General features: G+C 38.4%; 1 protein-coding gene across 1 annotated transcript in view; it reads right to left on the bottom strand.

Moving 5' to 3' along the window:
* Positions 1 to 7,257: 7,257 nt before the first annotated feature.
* tspan9a (tetraspanin 9a) overlaps positions 7,258 to 22,786 on the bottom strand; it is a 156,235-nt gene continuing 140,706 nt past the window's right edge. Inside the window, exons 4-7 of the mRNA XM_030137011.1 lie at positions 20,252 to 20,353; positions 19,825 to 19,956; positions 18,882 to 18,965; positions 7,258 to 9,394 (exon numbers count right to left, since the gene is read on the bottom strand). Coding sequence (XP_029992871.1) covers positions 9,323 to 9,394; positions 18,882 to 18,965; positions 19,825 to 19,956; positions 20,252 to 20,353 — 390 coding nt within the window. The 3' untranslated portion in view covers positions 7,258 to 9,322. The remainder of the gene's footprint in view (positions 9,395 to 18,881; positions 18,966 to 19,824; positions 19,957 to 20,251; positions 20,354 to 22,786) is intronic.

Genomic DNA, 22,786 nt, shown 5'->3' with positions numbered 1-22,786 from the left:
TGATGACGATAAAGGTGGAGAGAGGCAGGACCACAGCAGCAGGTCCAGAGATGAATTGGTTGCCATTCCAACATTTATTTCAATATAAAGTAGCTCCTTGTTTTGGATAATCCCTTATGGTGAAACTTAGGCAAAAATGAATTTAAAACTAAAAAGGTGGGTCATTTAGCAACACTAATCTGTCAAATTGTCTCTAAAATGTCCCGGCAGAGAGATTTCAAATATCGTGTTTTGACCCTTTTACAGATTTTATGAAAAATTGGTGATGAATGTTATATGCAGCTTTAAATTCTGTTCTAAATAGTCTTAAAAAGGTCTTAAAAGGGTCCTAAATTTAACTTGTAGAAACCTGTAGGAACCCCGATTATAGAAATGCACAGATTTCCTTCTTGAATGTACAGTATGTAGGATTGACATGTGATTGTGTGCTTATGTTCAGGTTGGATTTGAGTCTGTGTTGTGACGCAGCCTTTTGTTGACACAAATAAAACTAATTTCTACATTAAGACGTTGCACCCTGCAGAAAAGAAGCACAAGAGAACTCAGGAGGGACTGTGGAGATTTTGATGGAAAAACTGACCCCAAGCCCCCTGCGTAGAAAACAGTGTACAGTGTTATCATGGATGTGGGCCACCGGAGTAAACAGCACAAAATAGACTGTAAAACTAACTCAATGTAAGCACACAAACATGCACAAACCTTAACCTTTTAACAGTCTGACTGTTTATAATTCAATTTATCACAAAAACTAATCTAGCCTACCCAGAGCAGGCAACTCAAACATCATTAAAAAACTACCACATTTTATGAGGAGAACAGATTCACCCAAAGCATGCCTCCAGGAGCTTTAGCCATTCTGTTTTTCTCTGTGAAGTCATGTCAGCACAGAATGACAGACTAAAAAAAGCCTCCCTGCCATGCAGTTAAAAAAGATAGCGAGTTTACCCGGGAAAACACGACAGATTGGGAACAGATAGCTACTGAAATATCCTTTAAATCACCTCAACTGCAGGTTAACAAGCTGAATAATGCCGTATGAGGACAATCTGAACTGTCTCATCAAAATGAAAGCTTCTCCCAATCCGGTTAATGAAATGACTTCTGCTGGAGATCAAGGTTAGAAAAATTTGGAATGCTGCAATAATAATAATAATAATAATAACCAGTGGAGAAAAAAAAAATGTATGCATGGTTTATTCTCTTCATTTTATTTAAGTACATGTTACTCATACAAAATAATCTGTACAAAGGCTAAAATAGGTCATATTTTGCATAGAAGGAACAGTGATGTAAAACAATGAGCCAGGATGGAATGGCACAATAAAATCCACTCACGATCACACATGGGCCTGATAACAATTAGGTAAAAAAAATAAAAAAAAGATAAAGCTCCGTACAAAACTACTCCGCTGCTCACTCTGTGCTGTGGAAACACCAGACAAACTGGCGATGGTTCTCACTTTCATCATCTCCCTTTTGTTCTTTAAAAAAAAAAAGAAAAAAAATCCTTTGCTCAACCCAGCTGACTACCATTTGCTCATCCCGGCGTCTTTAGGACAACAGTCCCTGAGGTTTTGCTATTTATTTATTTTTATTTTTTAAAAAGAGGACATTTAAAGTTGGCCATTCCTCTCTTTTATTCAACACACCATGGGATCTGCTGTGACACCACTTTCCCTTTGCTCTTCATGCCAAGTCCTGTCTTCTAACCCCCCCACCCCAAAAAAAAAAAAAGCATCTTCAAACACTGCTTAAATGCTGTCAATATAAAGTGACAGTGACGTTGAAAGGGAATACATCAGGAGCACGGAGTCATTAAACATGAAAAGCAATGAGCGTACAGTAACTTGGGATTTTGTGACACTCTTTCCTTTATTTAAAAAATAGTTGATTTAGAGAATAAAGAGAAGGTAGTGCACCACCTAGTATAGATATTCAGAGTGCTTTCACATGTAGCAGAAAACTCCACAGGACAAGGCTGGCGGGTATCAGATAGTGCCACCCAGCAGAACACAACATCAAACACACCATTTCTAGAGCATACATTTCCACTGCTCAGATATTCAGCTTTAGCACAGGGGAAGGATTAGGAGGAGATTATAGAAATAATATGTCGAAGGTGGCAAAAAAAAGAGGAAATATTAGAAAATAAAATAATAATAATAATTAAAAAAAAAAAAAAAAAACAGCTTCTACATCTCAAAATTCTCCACAGCAGACAAAACCCAATTACTGCATGTGCATTCTCCCTTTACCATTTCTGTAGCATCACTGGATGAGAGGGAATACTTTATAGTTATTCCAAAAGTTAAAAAAAAATAAAAATAATAATAATAATAATAATAACAACATACAAGAAAAATGTGCCTTACTACAAGATGCAAATGCAGTCAAATAAAATATGAAGAGCGTACTAACAAAATCACAAATTTACACCAAATACACATTGACCCTGTACTTTGTAAAAAAAAAAAAAAAAAAAAAAAAAAAACAAGCAGAAAAAAACTGTCAGATGTGAGAAAATGGATGGATAACACATGGAGGAAAAATGAGTTCCACAGAGAGATAAAAGCAGGGTCTGTTGGGCATTTTTGAAATTAAAAAAAAAAAAAAAAAAAATCCATTAATAAACTGTCGGTGTAAATGTGTTTACTGATGGCTGAGTTAAACTGTGAGTTACATCAGCTGTAAAAACGAGTCTATTTACATCCAGAGCGAACGTACAGGGGGCTGATATACGGTGGTGACGTGCTCCGTTGTACAGTGTCGTCTAATAGATCATGCTCTAGAAATATATAATGGGCCTACGCTGGCAGCTTTCAAAGACATACTGCGTATTATACTAGCACGTTTCTATTTTAATTAAACTAGATGTTAATACAGAATACCACAATGTCAAGCGTGCAGTATGTCTTTTGTAGGCTTCACCCGATGCTATGTGCCAAATTTTCTTCTCTATCATTTCTGACTTAATTGCTTAAACTGCCTGTAGCAATGTTAAGACAGAATGGCGTTTTTTTTTTTTTTTTGCACCTTGCAGAGAGGAACATCGGAAAGACTAATCCTCTAAAAAACAAATGCTTAAATGGTGTCATGTTCTGACAATGAGCGACAATGAGCGTCTGTCATGTATGAAAAACAAAAACAAAAAACATTTAAAACATCCTATAAGCGGAAACAAAAAGAACAAAAGAACAGTATAATGTATAAAAACAAACATTAAACAGCAACAACCAATGTACAAAAATAACAGCGTTAAAATGGCGTTCATCCCTGCATTCTAAAAACGCTAAATTTCCTTTTCGGGAAAAACTACGAGACAGTAGTCGCTTTTCCATTGACCCCCAAATTGCGCAAATATAACTTGCGCTTAAAAATTGACCTAATGGAAAAACGACAATTTCGCCAAAAGTCTCATTTTTTTGCGCTGGCTAGAGGTGGTTTTTCGGGCATAGCGCAAATGGTATATCACGCAAAACTGCAATGGAAAGACCTTTTTTCGCAACTAGAATTTCGCAAATGAATTAAAAAACTGCATGTTGACGTACGTTACAACAAGCGAAGAAGAAGAAGAAACAAGTCGCGGTAATAAATAAACAAATCCTTGCATTTGTGATTTAATGGAACAACCGACATTACACTCTTGTGTTTTTTTGACATTTAGTAAATAATGGTAAGAAAAACGACAATTTCACCAAAACTCATTTTTCGGTGAAATATTTTTGCACTGGGAAGAGGTGGTTTTTCAGGTGTAGCTAAATTGGTATATCACGCAAAACTGAAATGGAAAGAGCTTTTGCCACAACTAGAGTCACACGAATTAAAAAAAAAAACAAAAAACGGATGATCAATGTAATATTTATGTTCGTCACCATGTTTATGGAATGACTTCTCGTGTCATCTGGCGAAAATAAACAAACGATCTGCATTTGTGATTTAATGGAAAAATGACATTACGCACTTCTGTTTTTTCGACATTTAGTAAATATCGGCAAAAAAATGTTGCCTAATAGAAAAACGACAATTTTGCCAAAACTCAAATTTTTCGGTGAAACATTTTTGCGCTGGCAAGAGGTGGTTTTTCAGGTGTAGCTAAATTGGTATATCATGCAAAACTGAAATGGAAAGAGCTTTTTCCGCAACTAGAGTCACACGAATTTTAAAAAAACAAAACAAACGGATGGTCAGTGATATTTATGTTCGTCGCCATGTTTATGGAATGACGTCTCGTGTCATCTGGCGATAATAAATAAATGATCGCATTTGTGAATTAATTGGAAAAACTGAAATTATGCACTTCTGTGTTTTTGACATTTAGTAAATATCAGTAAGAAAATTTTGCCTAATAGAGAAACGACAATTTCGCCAAAACTCAAATTTTTTCGGTGAAACGCTTTTCCTCTGGCAAGAGGTGGTTTTTCAGGAGTAGCACAATTGATATGTCACGCAAAACTGAAATGAAAAGAGGTTTTTCCGCAACTAGAGTCACACGAATAAAAAAAAAAACAGATGATCAACATGATATTTATGTTCGCCACCATGTTTATGGAATACTTCTCGTGTCATCTGGCGATAATAAATAAACAAACGATCTGCATTTGTGATTTAATGGAAAAAAAACGACATTACGCACTTCTGTGTTTACGACATGTAGTAAATATGGATAAAGTTTTGCGCATATGTCCAATGGAAAAGCGACTAGTGGGAGAGCTGCAAAAAATAAAAGGAGTTCACACAGAGGAGAAAATGTCAGAATGTCTGCACAGTCAGTGGCAAAGAGTTACAGATTCTGCAAGCTTTGTTTGGAGACAGACTGTGGATTGGGTTTATTTCCACGATTCTTCACTCACAGTTTTTTGTCACATCAGGTTACTCTGGGTTTAAACACTTTCCCACTCCATAAAAGATGAAGCAACACAACAAAATATTTCTGTTGGTTCTTTTGAACTTTTTTTTTTTTTTTTAGCCTGCAGTAAAGTTACAATGCAGTCTGATTTACAGATATGATACAGCTATTTCTCCTCCCCTCTGTGGGCTGCAGAATATACCTCACAGCTGCTCCTAGGCATTCGAAGAGCGCAGCTGTATTTCTACAGTGTCACTGCTGCCAGCTACTGTATGTAGTGTTCTGGCGGGTGTCTGCAGAGCCAAGGCAGTAAATAAGGGATGTGTAGAGAGTTTGTGGAGGCAGCCAAGCAGAGGAGATGTGACCACTCGTGCTTGCGTTATACATCAGCAGCTGTCACGACCCCACCCCACCGCCGCTCCCCCTCATTCGTCGGACACAACAAGAAGCGTATGGGGAGGGGGTTAGGTGGTGAATCACAGCCGGTAGGATCGCTACACATCACAACTCAGATCTCTTGCTTTCTGATGCATGACCCTTCCCCTATCTGCCTTATGCTGCGTTTCCACTACGTGGTATCGGCTCGACTCGACTCGGCCTTTTTGCGTTTCCATTACGAAAAAGGACCTGGAATCTGGTACCCGGTACTAGTTTTTTGGTATCGCCTCCACCAAAGTTCCAGGACTGGGGACCAGATACTAAAACGTGACGTGTAAACAGTGCAGACCACTGATTGGTCAGAGAGTTGTCTCTGTGACCGGCCGTTTTACAAAAAACAGATGCGGAAGTTTACAGTAGGTTAATCCACATGATGACAGCAAGGTTATCATAGTTTGGGATTTTTCATTGTAGTTTAGTTTTATTTAGTTTTGACTTTTTGTTTTCTAATTCAGCTAGTTTTAATTAGTTTTTAGAGCAGGTTTGGTAGTTTTTATTAGTTTTTGGGTTTTTTTCTAAATGCTTAGTTTTTTCATATCTTTTATTCACATAAATCCCAGACAGGACTCTGCTGCTTTCTCCCAACTTTAGTCTCCAAGTTTCCAGGTAGAGTGGGAACGAGAAGACGACTCTAAACGACAACAAGTGTTGGACCATGAAGTGTCGTATGGTACCGCTAGCTAAAATTGCTCGAGTGAAATAAATCGATTCAAATAAATCAATCCAATGCTGACAAAGACGAAAACGAAGGGAATTTTATCCATAATTTTAGTTAGTTTTATAAGCATGCAATACAGTTTCAGTTACTTGTCGTTTTTTCCTTTTAATTATAGATTTTATTTATTTCAGTTAACGAAAATGTTTTTACAATTCTAGTTTTCGTCATTTCGTTAGTTTTCATTAACAATAATAACCTTGCTGCAGACCACTGATTGGTCAGACAATTGTCTCTGTGACCCGCCGTTTTACAAAAAACAGATGCAGAAGTTGACAGTAAATATAGCGGTAGGTTAATCCACATGATAACAGCCCGCAAAACTACACCATGGTTTGTCGAGAAGGTTCAGATGTAAAAATTCAGCGTGAGCTTGACGAGACAACACGCAACGAGCGAGTTTATCAGCAACTCTCTGAGCAGATGACACGGAAGTAACACACCACATCGCTATGACGTCCAGGTGCTGTAAAGTTGGTCCTATCCTGTAATAGAAACAGTCTCCAGGATATGACCTGGTACCCAAGTCGAGTTGAGCCGGTTCCACGTAGTGGCAACGCGGCATTAAACTGTTTTTCCGAGATTAGGCAATTACAAAACCAATTAAAAAAAAAAAAAAAAAAAAAAAAACACACTAACAACCCTTCAGGTGACACTCGGAGGCATAAAACCCGCCAGAGAAGAAGAATGTCTAATGAGTGTATCCTGGCGGGTAATTCTTTTAGACATGTGCTGTGATTTGTTAGCTCATGTAGCAGCAACGAACAATGTCTGCGAACCGAGTTTTCAACCTTTGCGACAAACCTGCCCTGTTAAGTTTGGCTTTTGGATGAATTTCAGAACGCAGACACTTGTGGTCCCAATGATCTTTCTACTCAACTTCTAACAGCAGCAAAGAAAAAAACAAAAACAAAAAAAAACAAAACATGATTGCCTGTCTCTCTAAATCCAGTTAATCATCACTTGGTTTTGGCCATTGTTTCTAATAGATTTTACATAGTGTAAGTAATAGGGATGGGATTTGATTTTATTGATTTAGAACTGAGTGTTTAATCCACCAACCAAATCCAGTTAAATCCCTTATCAAGTTTTTAAAATAAATCCACATGTTTATTAAGTTCACTGGCTATGGCTTGCTTAGTGTAGCACCTTATTATTCACCGTTACTTAATAAACACTAGCGATCCCAACTGTGACCTGGACATGATGCCAAAATAATTGTTGCGACAAATATCAAATACAGTTTTTTTTTTGTGTGTGTGTGTGTGTGTTATCACATGACCACTCGCATTCCTTACACCGTTCTATTTTATGTGCTATAATGATGTTACTGTGCCTTCAGATCCCAGGATTTACTTCGCCGGGTATGATAATATAACAAATAGAGATGACAATGAAAGCTACAAGGAAGACTGAAGTTGTAATAAACCAAAAATGATGCGGTAATGATGAGCTAGATCATTACACTGCCACCTCCCACGTAGGCATACAGACTTCATAGCCTAGAGCAAAAGATGCTGCAAGAAAAGTCCAACAAAACTGAGGGGCATTTCTCTGTGAGTTACCGCAGTAGATGTAAAACATTTCTCAGTGTTAAAGCAAGAAGACTGATGCTCGGGTTTCCTGCAGCGAATCGGCAGTAAACAGACGTGTCCTACAGGGCATGTTGCCATACCTATCTGTCTTAGCTTTGATCTGCCTACACTCCCCCATATTTCTTCCCTCTGTGGCTGAAACTGAGAAGAGGCGTACGAATAAAAAAAAAAAAAAAAAATCGAAGAAGTCGCAAACCGAAGGTGTAACTGCAGTGATGAGCGGGAATGTCAGCAGAGATGTTGCTTGTACGTGTAGAGCATGAAGCTCATCGCTTTGTGTCATGTGGGAAGAAAATTGGGGTGAGAAAAAGGGAAAGATGGAGGCAGGGACAGTTGACAGCCAAGAGAGGGGAAAAGAATGAGGAGAACAGTACAAATAGATGAGATCTCAAGAATATAGAAGAGAAAGGCTCTAGCCGCCTCTGCTAACACAATTGATGGCAGCGCCCAGACAACATGTCTGCTCTGTTTTTGCCCCTTGTGCCCTTGCTTTTCTGTGCAAGTGTGTTTTTTTTTTTTTTTTCTCCTTCTGTATGATAAAACACACTTTCAAAGCTAAAGCAGACACACGAAATTCAGTCTGTATTCTCAATGGGGGGAACTTAATCACCTAGATCTCTTCACTTGACAGTCCTGGTGGAGCCCTAATAAACAGGCATTTTACACCATTTGTATTGTCTCACAGGGAACGGGAATACTGCAGCAGCGTGGCAGTACAAAGTATGTGTTTGTGTTCACAGGCAGATTTTTGCATTACAATTTATTATTCAATGGATACTGCAGAATTCATTAAAAAAATGAACCCACTGACAATTCCTCACACTTATATCTCATATGACGTTCTTCCATCTTCCATCTTCCATCACTTCCCCCCCAAAATGTTAAAAAAAATATGAGTCACGGATGCCATCCCGACATATCTGCTCCTCCCTAGCAACCTAATATCAGATTCATTTACGCGCACACACTGCATGCCTTTGAGCTCCTTCGCACCGATCTGTTCAAAACAAAACCCATTCGATGACATACTTACATACAAAAAAAAAACCCAACGAAACTATTAAACCAAAACATTTTGACATTTCAACAAAGTCAGTGAAGTAGAAAACTAGCATGCCATGTTGGAACATTTACAAGGGATAAATGGTGGGGGGGGGGGGGCTTGTTGACTTGAATCAATACAAGACAAAAAAAAAAAAAAAAAAAGGACTCCATAAGAAGTGGAGGATATTAACAGTTTCATATATTCTCTTTCCCTCAAATTGGGGTGTGTGTGTGTGGGCATTAGTAAAGTTTTCATTGTCTCAGAGTCTTTCTTTTCTTCCAGCAATTTTGTTAGTCCAAGCAAAAAAAAAAACAAAAAAAAAAAAACAACAACAATAAAACAAGAAGAACAAATAAAAAGAAGGAAAAATGCACTTAAGAGGAGTGACAACCAATGGGATTCTCGTCCTTTGCCAAAAGTAGCTGTCCCTTTGCTTCCAGTTATGTTACTCTTTGGCAAAATGAATGGTGAGCGCAGAATGGAGCTGGGGGGGTTGGGCGGGGGGGGGCACAGCTGGAATCTGTACATAAGGTCTGGAAGGGCGGGGGCGAGGGGGGTGGGGGGGTAAAGGATGCTCTAGAAGAGGTTATAAAGTGAAGGGAAGCAGGAGCGTAGGGGTTCGATCAGAGTCTTATCCCATCAGGCAGTGGGGCTCCTCTCCATTGGGTGTCTCCCCCCAGAGGCTAAGCGTCATACTTTTTCCCCGTTCTGTGGATGTGATGGAACAGCGTCATGGAGAACGCCATGCCCAGGAGCTGCAGAGGGAAACAAGACGGAGATAGTGAGTTTGTGTCTGAATATACGCTGGATGTATGTATCTGTTTGTGTATGTTGTCACTGTGTGGATTTTTTTTTATGTTGATGCCTTGGGCTTGTATGTGTTTTGATGCAAAATAAATCCCGCTGTGAAGTAAGATGTCGGGTTTTTTTTGTTTTTTTTTTTCTTTTCTCTCCCCTCTCTCTTTTTCGTACGGCCTTCAAACGCGAGCTCTAGAATCTTTGTGATGGAAAAAAAAAATATACAGCGTGCAAGAAGCATTAAGTCAATGAAGTAAATTGAGATGCCACTGAATCAAAGTAGCCAGATTTCTCTTTGAAGTTTCCATTACCCCTGATACTTCTACATCAAACACAGTCACAAGGCTGATCCTAAAACCATTATCTGGCAAAGTTCGGATGGCAGGCAGACTGCAAAGTACTGTACGGTGCATAGTCTTACAGTCTATGAGCCGTAGTCTTATAAGAAAAAAAAAAAAAAAAAGCCAACGTGGTCTTCCTTCAAACACCAACCAAACTCCGCTGGGGATTGCTTCGGGATGCGATTAACCTGCAAAAGCTGCAGATCCTCTTCTTTAGTTTCACTCAAAATTGAATTCTAAGGGTTACTTCAGAGAAAACACCACCTTAAGCTGCCGGCAGTCAAAACATGACGAGCCGTTTGAGGTAAACATTCATTCCGAGTGTGACATCGTGTTCAAGTATGACAGTCACTCATAAGCTCAATCATCCATCCCTACTTTATAAGAATACACAAATACTGCTGAGATCTAAAAAAAAAACCATTATGGATTAAGTTAATGTATAAACTTATGTCATATTCTGTCATATATGCTGCAAGTCTAAATCATTTATAAGCTAGTTCTCTGCGCCGCTAGCTATTATGTAACACTGCAGACTTGCACGGCATCAACTTTTTATGATACTCTTCACTGTCATGTCCTCCACCTTGTCTTCAAGTCTGCTAATCTGACAAGTCAAGGTCTGTTTCTCTACCCCCAGCCCTTGTCCTCTCAACGGGTGAGGAGTGGGGTATCATTAAAATTAATGTCAGCAGAGTGGGTGTCGGTGGAAGGGCCCGACGACGGGGGATGGTGGGAGGTTTAAATCACGAAGATCGCTATCAAACAGGGTTGATATTTGTCAGTGTGCTGCATGTGCATATCGTGTGTATTTGTTTGGAGAAGAAATGAACAGTCAGGGAGATAATGTCAGTCACAGACAAGAGAGGCAGGCCGTTGGAATAAATACACGCCAGTGGAGGGAGAGTGTGTGATCCTGTCATGAATACATAGTGATCTGAAGTTGGCCGACGCACAGTACGGTGCTGCTGTTCTGTCTGTATTGCTGTGAAGTCGAAGTGGAATTTCCTTCAAGGACTTAATAACCGTGCATGAATGTTACAAGTGCCACCTTGCTCTGAATGGTTTTGAAATCTGATGAATTGACGGCGTGAGCAATGCCACAGGAGGGCACGGAGGGCAGAAAAAGCGTGAAAAGTACAAAGAGGAGAAGGTCAACAAACACCGTGACACACAGAAGGAATTGATGTGTGAGTATAGTGTGATATTTTACAGGTTAGATCAAATGCACTGAGTTATCTGAACACTTACCATTGATCGTATAAACATGTGGAATAGATACAGTGGGTTTTATTTTTATTTCTCAACAAAACCTAAAGCATGAACAGATTTTCATGTAAGGATGTAACGATGAGAGATTTTGGTTACTACGAGAACTACTACGATTATTTTGTGGGGGGTTTATACCAAGGTTATAATAGTTTGGGATTTTTCATTATAGTTTAGTTTTATTTGGTTTTGACTTTTTTTTCTCTAATTCAGTTAGTTTCAATTACAGGGTGGGGAAGCAAAATTTACAATGAACATTCAGTTGTTTTTTCTCAGCAGGCACTACGTCAATTGTTTTGAAACCAAACATATATTGATGTCATCATCATACCTAACACTATTATCCATACCTTTTCACAAACTTTTGCCCATATGAGTAATCAGGAAAGCAAACGTCAAAGAGTGTGTGATTTGCTGAATGCACTCGTCACACCAAAGGAGATTTCAAAAATAGTTGGAGTGTCCATAAAGACTGTTTATAATGGAAAGAAGAGAATGACTATGAGCAAAACTATGACGAGAAAGTCTGGAAGATACTATTAAAGAAGAATGGGAGAAGTTGTCACCCGAATATTTGAGGAACACTTGCGCAAGTTTCAGGAAGCGTGTGAAGGCAGTTATTGAGAAAGAAGGAGGACACATAGAATAAAAACATTTTCCATTATGTAAATTTTCTTGTGGCAAATAAATTCTCATGACTTTCAATAAACTAATTGGTCATACACTGTCTTTCAATCACTGCCTCAAAATATTGTAAATTTTGCTTCCCCTCCCTGTAGTTTTCAGAGCAGGTTAGCTAGTTTTTATTAGTTTTCATTTTCTTCTAAATCCTTAGTTTTAGTTTTGTCAAATCTTTTCTCTTCCTCACCGTCATATTCAAATAAATCCCAGACAGGACTCTGCTGCTTTCTCCCAACTTTAGTCTCCATGTTTCCAGGTAGAGTGGGGATCAGAAGACGACTCATGACCACAAGTGACGGACTGTGAAGTGTCGTATGGTGCCGCTAGCTAGAAGTGCTCATGTGAAATAAATCGCTTTTGTATCAATCCGACATTGACAAAGACGAAAACTAAGGGAATTTTAGCCGTAATTTTTATTCATTTTAGTTAGTTTTGTAAGCACACAATACAGTTTCAGTTAGTTATCGTTTTAGTTTTTATTTATTTCAGTTAACGAAAATGTTTTTTCAATTCTAGTTTTCGTCATTTCGTTATTTTTTGTTAATGATAATAACCTTGGTTTGTACCTGGGGGTGCAGTTAGGGGTGTTAGAAAATATCGGTTCTGCAATATATCGCGATATTTCTTATCACAATACTGTATCGATATTAAAAAATACTGTATCAATATTTTTAGGTATTTATTCAAATGCAGATCTGGTGGAGGTTCATTTTGGTTTTTCTTTATTGTTTATATTTTATTTATTATTATTTAACACTGTTTTATGAAATAATGGTTATTTGAAGCATCCTATAAGCACTTTTTACTGTCTGAGAGGCAGATGTTAGTTCCTTTGTTGGGATTGCACAAAAATAATGTTATGATGTTAGTTATGAACTAATAGAATATGAACATTTGAACAGAATCTTAAACTGTAATGTCTATAATCATAATTTAAGTTTTAACACAGGAACAGTTTGTGATATAGCATTAGATCCTGTTGTGATAAAAAAAAAAAAGTGTTTAGTATTTGTGCACAATTCTGGTGTAATTCAATTCTTCCAGGCCAGGATATAATCATTTTAAAAAATGAAACAAACAAAAAATTGCCTTTTTAACAGTATCATGACATATTGTGATATATTGTATTGTGATCCTAGTATTGTGATTTGTATCGTATGGCCAGATTCTTGCCAATACACACCTCTGGGTGCGGTCCGTGCCGCACATACCTCACAACGGGTACGTGCAGACCATACAACTGTGTCCCTTTGCAAAGTGAAAGTGAAACTTAACATGTGTTACTAATTCCTCTACATCTCTTGCTGTTGTGAAGCTCATTTACCTTTTCCCTACCTCCTGAAATTTTGCTAACTTTCATTTCAAGGGGTAGGATGTTTGTTTAAGGGTGCATTACCCCCTCTTACACCCCCCTCGCCCCCTCCCCCCCCCCCAAAACTGGACCCGCTCTACAGGTGCATCTGACTATTTTATGCAGTTTGCCTTGTGATCAAACAGAGCATGTTTACTGCATCAATTCACAGGTTAACCCTCCTGAAGCTTGTATTACAGTCTGAACTAGGGATGTAAATAATTAATCGACCATCAATTAATTGTTGATAAGAATTTGCTCGATTAAATTATTAATTGTCGGTTAAGTGCCCTTTTCCACGGCGGGATTTGTGGTGTCGACAGTAGGGGGCGCCACTGCCGAAACTAGGCCTCACCACTGAAGTTGAATTATTGGGGGGGGGGTCACCCTGTCCACCTGTCCAGAGGCTGCCAGTTTGTCTGCGATGCGACACCGCAGCTGGGCATCTCCACTGAAATCTCGCTTCATCATGTCAGCTAGTGATACAAAGTCAGAAATGCCCATTTCTTCTAAACGGCCCCTATTCAGATCCATTTATTTTATTGAATTTCTCTGCAGAACTTGTTTAGATCTACTCCATAAATGTCATTGCCTGTTTCGTATCCAGTGGTTCAATAAATCAGTCATTAAGGAATATGACATGGTTTTTTCATGAAGTATATAAACAATATTTAGCTTTTATTCTTATAGACCCTATCAAATGAGAAATTCAGGTTCTCAGGAAAATTGCCGCTTATCAATTAATCGTTAATTGAATGATAAGGTCAACAAACTAATGATTAATGGATTAATCGATAATTTGCATCCCTAGTCTGAACTGTTGGAGAAGATACTCTACCAAAGCTATGCAGACAGATTGCTGTGAATGGGTTGCGCAACGGTAGCTTGAAGCTGCACAGATGATGGTAGCGAATGCAAAGTCTATGGAAACGAAAGTGAGCCTGCATCAAAAATATATTTACGGTCCAGACTATTAAGAAATATGTCTGCCCCCTGAGACAGATGGTCAGCTTTTTCCTTCTATGCCATTTTCACTTGCGGAATGTTGAATGCAGTTTGTGTCATTGTTTTGTTTGAACGCGTTGAAGTGTGTGTTTTTTTTTAATTATACATTAAAATAAACACGTACTTAGACATAAAGAATGACACAGACACAATACAACAAACCTACAGACCTATTAAACACAAAAAATGAGGAAAAAAAAAACAACAAAAAAACACAACCACAAAAAACAACAACAACAAAGTAAATAATATTATCAACGCCTCTTTACAATGCTCAATGTTTAAGTGTTTTTTAAGGTCTATTTATGACCATGCCATGAGAAAAAAGGCATTTTAATACTTAAAGAGAGTGCCTTGGAGTTTTCTTCTTGTTTGTCATTAAATATGATTTGCGAGATGTTTGTAAATTTGTTGTACAAAAAGTTAGAAAAGAGACTAAAAGAAGATGTATATCTGTTGAGTTAAACTATGGAATGAGGCCAGCATTAATCTAAGAATGTGTAGCTCATTTTTTATATTTAAAAAAAAATGGTACGTAGAGCAATTTTTGAAGGATACGATTGTTAGGATCTAGTAAGTAATAAGTAAATAATTTATTTTTGACTCTACATTAAATTACCATTAATTTGTTTGGTTAAGTTTTGTATTTTTCTGGTTTAGTTTCACTTATTTATGTTTTTGCTTGTTTGTTTGGTTGTATGCATTGTTGTTTTTTTTTCTTTTTCCTATATTGAATGCTGGGTAACTGAATTTGTTATGTAGGACAGGCATTCTGCTTCTGCCTGTGCCTTTTCAGTCACTAATCTGTTGGTAATGTTTGTAGTGTTGACACTGGTTGTATGTGATGACTGAATACAGAATTTCATCATCATCATACTTGATGAATCCCTTTTTCCAAAGAGCACCTCGAACACACTCGTCTTTTGGGTCCTAGAAGGATTCCTTCCCATGATTTTTTGCAGTTTGTGTAATGTTGCTTTCATTTCGTGCATGAAGCGCATATTGACATATCTTTGGTTCCGCTCTTAATCTACTGTATTTTATCAAAAAGTATAAAAATACATCGTCAAGGCTGTCAAAAAACGTTTCACAAAGTCTTCATGAGACGTTTTTTGGCAGCCTTGACGATTAATTAACCGAGACGTTTAACTCTTTCATGCATAGTGGACACTACAGTGGACAATTATTCTACAGCTGTTCTCTTGAATATTAATGGATTTTGTTATTTTAGCTCCATATCAGCCAACACAATGAGTTCTTATGCATCATCCCATATACTGCAATTCATACCATTACTGTAACTTTGCTGTTCTAGATAAACCTGATCTGCATGAGGGTCAAAACACAGTAATGTCCCGTCAGAGAGCGAATTTTAACTGATCACCATTCTAATGTTTATTTCAGTATAAAGTAGCTTCTTGTTTTGGATAATCCCTTATGGTCCAACTAAAGCAAAAATGAATTTAAAAGTAAAAATGTGGGTCATTTAGCAACACTAATTTGTCAGATTGACTCTAAAATGTCCCGTCAGAGAGATTTCGAATACCGTGTTTTGACCCACTCACATGTTTGAGTGTAAATCAATTGTTAATTGTTATTAGACTGTAATTAACAGTTTTTTTTTGCATATTATCTCCATGAAGAGAGTAAGAACTAATATTAGAGTATGTAAAAATGTGAGAAAACATCAGAGTAGCAGCATTAAAAATGTTTTTATTTTTTCATAGTTTTCACACAGTATATCGTTTTGCTTCTAAAATCAAATGCATGGTGTTCAGCTGAGTGGACATTTTTATAACTCCATGAAAGATAGATTACAAAAATTTCAATCGCATTGTTTTTTCATGCCTGAAAAGGAATAAAAACACTTTTAGGATAAAAAATCTTGATTAAGGTTCTCAGAATTCATGCATGAAAGGGTTAAAATCGTGATTAATCGTAACACCATGACATCGTTACAACCCTATTTTCATGCAGGTTCTAAATCTACACAAAGGGAAACCAGCAACACAAATGAGACAAAATCATATTTATTTATTTATTGTGAAAAGTCTAGAACTATATGTCTTCTTCAGCAGTGATCACAACTAAATATTTTCAGGAGTAGTTTATCACCCCTGCACATTGGCTGTGACAAATTTGAGCCCTTTTCCTCCTTACAGAACAGCCTCAAAACATGGATGTTGGTCATACAGTTTGCTAAATGCCAAATGGATAAGCCAGAAAGCTATTGGGAGAATGTTCAGGGGACAAATGAGATCAAAGTATGACAACAGCCAAACACTGTGTTCTTAGATTACAACATTATCCCATCTAAGAAAGTCAGTGGCGGCAGTATTATGATTTAATATCAGGAGCTACAGGAAAATGTCAAGGTATCCATCCGTGAACTGAAGCTCTACAGAAAGTGCATCATGCAGCAAGACAATAACCCCAAAGGAATGGTTAAAGCAAGCAATGGTTTCTGCAGAAGTAATATTTTGGAATGGCTTGACCTTAATCCTATAGAAATGCTGCAAAAGATCCTGAAGCAGGAGTTTCATGCAAAGAAGTCAAACATCCTTGAGTTGAAGCTGTTCTGTAAAGTGGAATAGGCTAAAATCCTCCCAAGCCAATGTGCAGGACTGATAAACTGTTGAGTTGATGTTGAATTTCAGTTATTACTGCAAAAGTGGGTCACACCAGTTACAGAAGGCAAGGCTTCGCATATTTTTGCCACCAACTTATATTTAAGTTAAGATTTTCCAAATAAATGAAGAAGTTAACTATTTTTTTCTTGTTTGTTTAACTGGGTTCACTCTATCTGGTTTCGGGAGAACATTCTAAAGGCTTTACAAACCTCAAGTTCTACTCTAAATACAGCCTTGAAATCTTAAATGCAGCCCAGAATTATAGAAGGTAAGTGTACCTTAACATAAAATGTACCTCGGAAAAATGTGCAGCCCTATTTTTAGAGAGGCTGACTCAGTGACAGACCACAGTGCTTAATTTGAACTAACACAAGGAACATTTACTCAGTTTTAGTGAGTTAAACATATACTGCTGAAAGGAGGACAGGATCAGGAAGTATAGGACAAAAAGATAAGAGCTACTGCAAAAGGAATCTGTTTTACTCCTCCCTTCAGTGCCTTTACGTTGCCACTCTACATCCGCTCTTCTATATTCAGGATGGAGTTTCTCCTATCTTCTGATGAATCCTTACACTTGACTACTGGCTGCTTGGCTGAGGGCAAGGCGGCTTTGATTCTCCCAGACAGACAGGATAAGGGTGCATGAGACAGTGACTTCAATATTTCAAGATGCCAGTACGCCCACTGAGCACATGCCTTCACAGTAGGTCAGGGTGGCACCAACACCACTAGACGCATGCATATATATATATATATATATATATATATTATACGTCAGAGGCAATTTCTCATAGACTGCAAGGGAAGCCCAGCTTCCCCTAAAATTACGAAAATTAAATGGTTGTCTATAAATGTGTTAGAACATGTTCATCTCACAGACGAGTTCGTTCAGAATCAGCTTTATCACAAATAAACAAACTCGATTTTGTTCACTTCTCATACATTCCCGTTGTGCTGTTTTCTCATTCAATCTCTGCCCGGCGTCTTTGGGGGTGAGTGGAGCTGTGGGCGGAGCTCGGCTAGGCTGGACGCCGGGCTTCCACGTGCTGATTGGAGGATCAGTCGAAAGGCTGAATCCCCTTTGATTGACAGCTATTTTGAGATCTATTTCTTCACTGACACAGTTTAGTTTAATATTGTCGTGCATTCTGCTGTGAAATCGAGAGAGAAACCACTACGAAATTATTTGTTCATTTCTTGCAGTGTAAATAAAACACACTCATTGTACTTCCTTGTTTCAATTTAACATAATTTCAATGTTTTCTTGTTCCAGTTACATAATTTAATCATTTCTTGTTCGAGTTTAATATAGTTTTGTAGATAGTTAAATCAATCATACTGTCGGCTAGGTCGGAGTGAAAGGAGCATCTCTTGTTTAAAAGGCTGAAGTCTTACACCCACAACACAATGGGCCAAGGCAGTCTAAGCAGCCCAGCTCTGCTGGACATTGAGAGGACACTGGTCCAGTCCCTGGAAAAGACGCCTACTTGGAATGATAAGGTCACTGAGCATTTTCTTAAAAAGGAATGGAGGGCCGAATTTATGTTTAAATAACTAGACAATTTTTTTGATGTAAGCCGACAATGAGCTTCCCTTGTCTGAAAGACGAGCAGCTGCCACTGTTATACATGCTGTTTAGAATCTTCCATCTTTATGGGTTGGTTCTGCTGCCTGTCACTATTGGATCAACTGCCCATTTGCGCTTGCACGATGGTAACTCTACTTGGACAAACTGCCCCAAATCTATCTATCTATCTATCTATCTATCTATCTATCTATCTATCTATCTATCTATCTATCTATCTATCTATCTATCTATCTATCTATCTATCTATCTATCTATCTATCTATCTATCTATCTATCTATCTATCTATCTTCATTCTATATTTGTTCTTTTTAAACAAGTGTGTGTGTATATATATATATTTTTTATTTTTATATTTCTTTCTTTCTTTTTTTTTCTTTTTAAACAAGTGTGTGTGTGTGTGTGTGTGTGTGTATATATATATATATATATATATATATATTTTTTTTTTTTTTTTTATATTTCTTTCTTTTTTTTTTCTTTTTAAACAAGTTACCAGTCATGTAGATACAAATGCAGCCAGGCACAAAAGAAATTCAAAGAGAGAAACTGAAAAAGCAATATATCACTAAGCCTCCTACCTGCACTACCAAGATGACCATCCCTATGGTTCCCAGCAGGTGCTTGTTGTCATCCAGCCATTCCTCCACTTTCTCAAAGCAACCCTGAAATGGAACACAAGCTTGTAAATTTGCCACTAAAAATGTGCATTTTCAGTTTTTGGTCAAGTGTTGGCTGATGCATGTACAGATACAGGCCATATATAGAGAGGTGTGTACCTATGCATGGGTGACATCATTCTGAGCGGTTATATGTATTGTGAGTGGGTTCAATCTGAGGTCACTCAGTGGGTAGGAGTGTACCTGAAACACTTAATGGTGGTCTCGGCTGCAAAGTGGTGTCCCTCTAAGTGTGTGTGCTGAAGCAGTATATATAAGTCTTTATTACGTAGTGTGTGACTGTCTCCTTTGGGCAGGATTACACACAAGCCTTCAGAGCTATGCTCTCCCAGTGGGCCAGCTCAGTGTCTGCCTATTCTCATTTTGGCAATTATATTACAGCTTTTAATCCTCTACTTTGGACCTGCTAACAAACCACATGCCAGACCAATAGCAGATTAGACCTGTAATGGGGAGAGATTGGTGAACATTGTTCCGCTAGGTTTTTGAGTGGGAAAAAAAGCGCTGTTGTGTCATGCATAATGAAAAGAATGCAGTATGGTTGGAATTCAGCAATGGGAGGAAAACTTTAAAGCTACTTTAAATCCTTTAAATACAACAGTGGGATGTAGGAACTACTGAGCAGACGGATTGAAGGTTAAAGATATAAGATTTACGGTTTTTATGCCTGTGGGAATCCGGTACTATTATCAGTCACGGTACCACAGATCAGCATAATGAATACTTAAAATGACCTGATATGGCACAATGACGTTCTGGTGGATTCTACTTGTGTCTTGTGTGACAAAGAGGACAACATGTTTGCATTTTCATTGTGATCATAGAATTGGTGATGAAAACTCACCCTATTCCAGAACATGTTGGTGGAGTTCCGTCCACAGTTCTGGTAATGCTCCTGGCAGCAGCGGTCAGGAACTACTTTCTCCTTCAAGGCCTCGTGCCAGTCAGTGTATGCAATCACACCACAGCACTTCCACTGTGACACACACAGAATTAGTTATTACTTGCTGGCATTTCAGAAAGACATCAAACTAACATATATTTTAATTAGGAGTCTGCATTTGAACACTACTATAATGAAATGAAATGTACTTCAACAGCCAGTTTTGACTTTTAATGCTGCATTAATGCCAAGGCTACAAGCCAGGAAATACATTAGCTGGAATATTTTGCATTTTTACATTTATGTAACCTCTTTAGTATTGCGATTACAATAATGATGTTTCTAATTTGTGATGTAACGTGTTGTGTGTGTGTGAAAGGGTACTTACCTCTGCCTGGATGATGTTCCAGGCGTTTCGCAGGCCTATGTTGTTTTCTGAGTTGTACAGAGCGAGCCCATCCTTCAGATCCTTCTTCGCATTCTCACTCACCTGAGGATGCAAAGCACAACAGTAGCCAGTTAGAAACCTCGGTATAAAGCATTTGGTTGTGCAAGAATTATGCTTTGAATTACAGCGGTAATTACTGCCTATATATTACAGGAGACAGTTGGCACTTGAGTGTTTACCAGAGCGCATTCACATCACTCTGCTCTTTTCAATTTAACAGCGTCTTTAAACACAGAAATGGAGGATAACGGTGTCTATTTAGCACTGAAGTGGGAAGAAGTTGTTTTTAGGATTGTGAGTGAACATGAATCTGAGTTTTTCTGAAATTACACACAACTATGATGGCTAGCACGTCTTAGCTGCAGGTTAACTTTTTTTTTTTCTTGCCATCTAAAAATAACTGTGCCACAGTGACTTGGTGTTTTGCGTGATGGCTGCAGATTTGACACACGTCATGTGTCACATCGCTTGGCTCCACACGCAACTTCAACATGCCCTTCAGCAGAGCTAGCACATCATTTTCCTCTTGACTGAACCCCAACAATGTGCTTAGGGTTGCGCCATGTTTGAGGGAGATTAATATCTCATTGGATGTGTTAATGAGATACAAAATCAGAGCTTTAGTTCTCCTGCAGTTTGCTTTGCCTGTGGGGATTTGCTAACTGCCAGGACAGATTGAGAGGAGTTTCAGACACAGGGTAATTACTACTGGAAAAATGACATGCACTGCCAGAACCATGCTGTACATCTTCACAGGCAGTACAAGTTATAGTACAACAAAAGGAACACAGTTGCTTTAGCAGTTAAAGCTTCGAGTCTCAGACTGTGCCTGACAAAAAAAAAAAAAAAGAAATTCCAGAGCTAGAAGTGGCGTCATGTCTGTCACGGCCTCACACAACAAGGTGATCTCAGTTTCTTTATTCTCAGCAAAAGGAGTCTACACGGCAAATCCCTTGGCTAACAAAGTAATAGAAGCAGGAAAATTGAGGTGGCTTGGGAGATAATGTTTGCCTGCTTTTATAAAAAGAAATACTAATTTAATGTCACTCGACTAATTACCTGCCTCGCTCAGAAGAGGCTTGTTTTCCACTGTAAATAAACCACAAATCCAACCTTATTTAACCATACAGAAAACCAGATTACGCCTTTAAATTAAGCGGTTCAGCAATCTGTTAGTGGGAATAGAAAGCCTCAAACGCTTGTTTTTCGATGCTGCGAGCTATAAGAAACTATTTGCTGAATTAAAAATAAAACTCAAACAGGTTTTTTACATAGTAATTAAAGTTTCCCTGGTAATAAAGTGCTTTAGTAATCATTAATCATGCAAAACCTACTTAAAACATCCTCTAAAACCTTTGAAATATGATTAGTATAATTTCAGATCACATTCTTGCCGCTCAAGCTGTAACTATGCTGATGCAAAAGAGCGTATCAGAGTCTATTGCACCTCAGGCTTCGGGCTCCAACACCATATCTGTCCTTGTGCAGGAAAATGAGATGAAGAGCAGCATCATCAATCTCTGCCTGTTACTTTGTTTCTATCTTCACTCCATCTATGCTGTATGTGATGCTGCTTGCTCATTACTGACTCCTCACACTAACGCAGCCACTAGAGAGCACCCCCCCATCCCACCACTACCACCACCACCACCGCCGCCGCCGCCACCCTTCTACAATAAAAATCATCTTCTGAGTCTCCAATAACTCTCTGCACATCTTCCATTTCATGTGCGCGAGTCTTTGTTACAGCCTAAAATGAAACGTAATGATCCAGATTTACCGCTAACGAGAGGCAGACAAATGACTGCATAACAAACAGGGATTTGATCATGCAACACTCTGACCCATTTTCTTCTTGCAAAAGGAACAGATACAAACACAGCTTTGTTGCATTAGCCTATTTTTCACATAGAGGAAAAACTACCTTCTTGACTGAGGTGCATGTTGCCAGTAATGGAAACTGTTCACAAATAACAGACCCACACTATTCTTCAGCCCCCCCCCGCCCCCGTCTACAGTAGGTTTTCTTTTAAAGTTGCCACGAGATATGGCTGCAACACCTTCTGTGTGGCACATTGACACAGCCCTGAGATGCAGCTCATAGTTCTCATTACACAGATAAGCCTGTGCTGGAGAAGTCCATGCTCAGCAATACAGGACGGCACATTCATCACAGAAATCTAAAGGGTTGAGCTCAGAGAATGGAGGGAGGAAGTGCAGATACACATGTTGACAGAGTGGAGGAAGGAGTAGGTTTTTCTATCCAAATTGGTGTTTTGTTTTCGGTCACTGTGCACAACAGAAGAGAGTGGGAAGCAGCTTGTCACTTACCTGTCATTCATTCAGGTTTAATACAATAGATCCAGCCACTTCTGAAATTACCAAATGGAGCCATTCAAAAACCTGTTGCTTATTTTGTTTCAGGATGTTTTATGCCGTGAACAATTCCATCTTTCTTTTTTTTTTTTTTTTTTT

The sequence above is a fragment of the Sphaeramia orbicularis genome, chromosome 6 (assembly GCF_902148855.1).
Source record: "Sphaeramia orbicularis chromosome 6, fSphaOr1.1, whole genome shotgun sequence".
In the NCBI taxonomy this organism is placed as follows: Eukaryota; Metazoa; Chordata; class Actinopteri; order Kurtiformes; family Apogonidae; genus Sphaeramia; species Sphaeramia orbicularis.
This window is presented reverse-complemented; position numbering and strand designations above follow the sequence as displayed.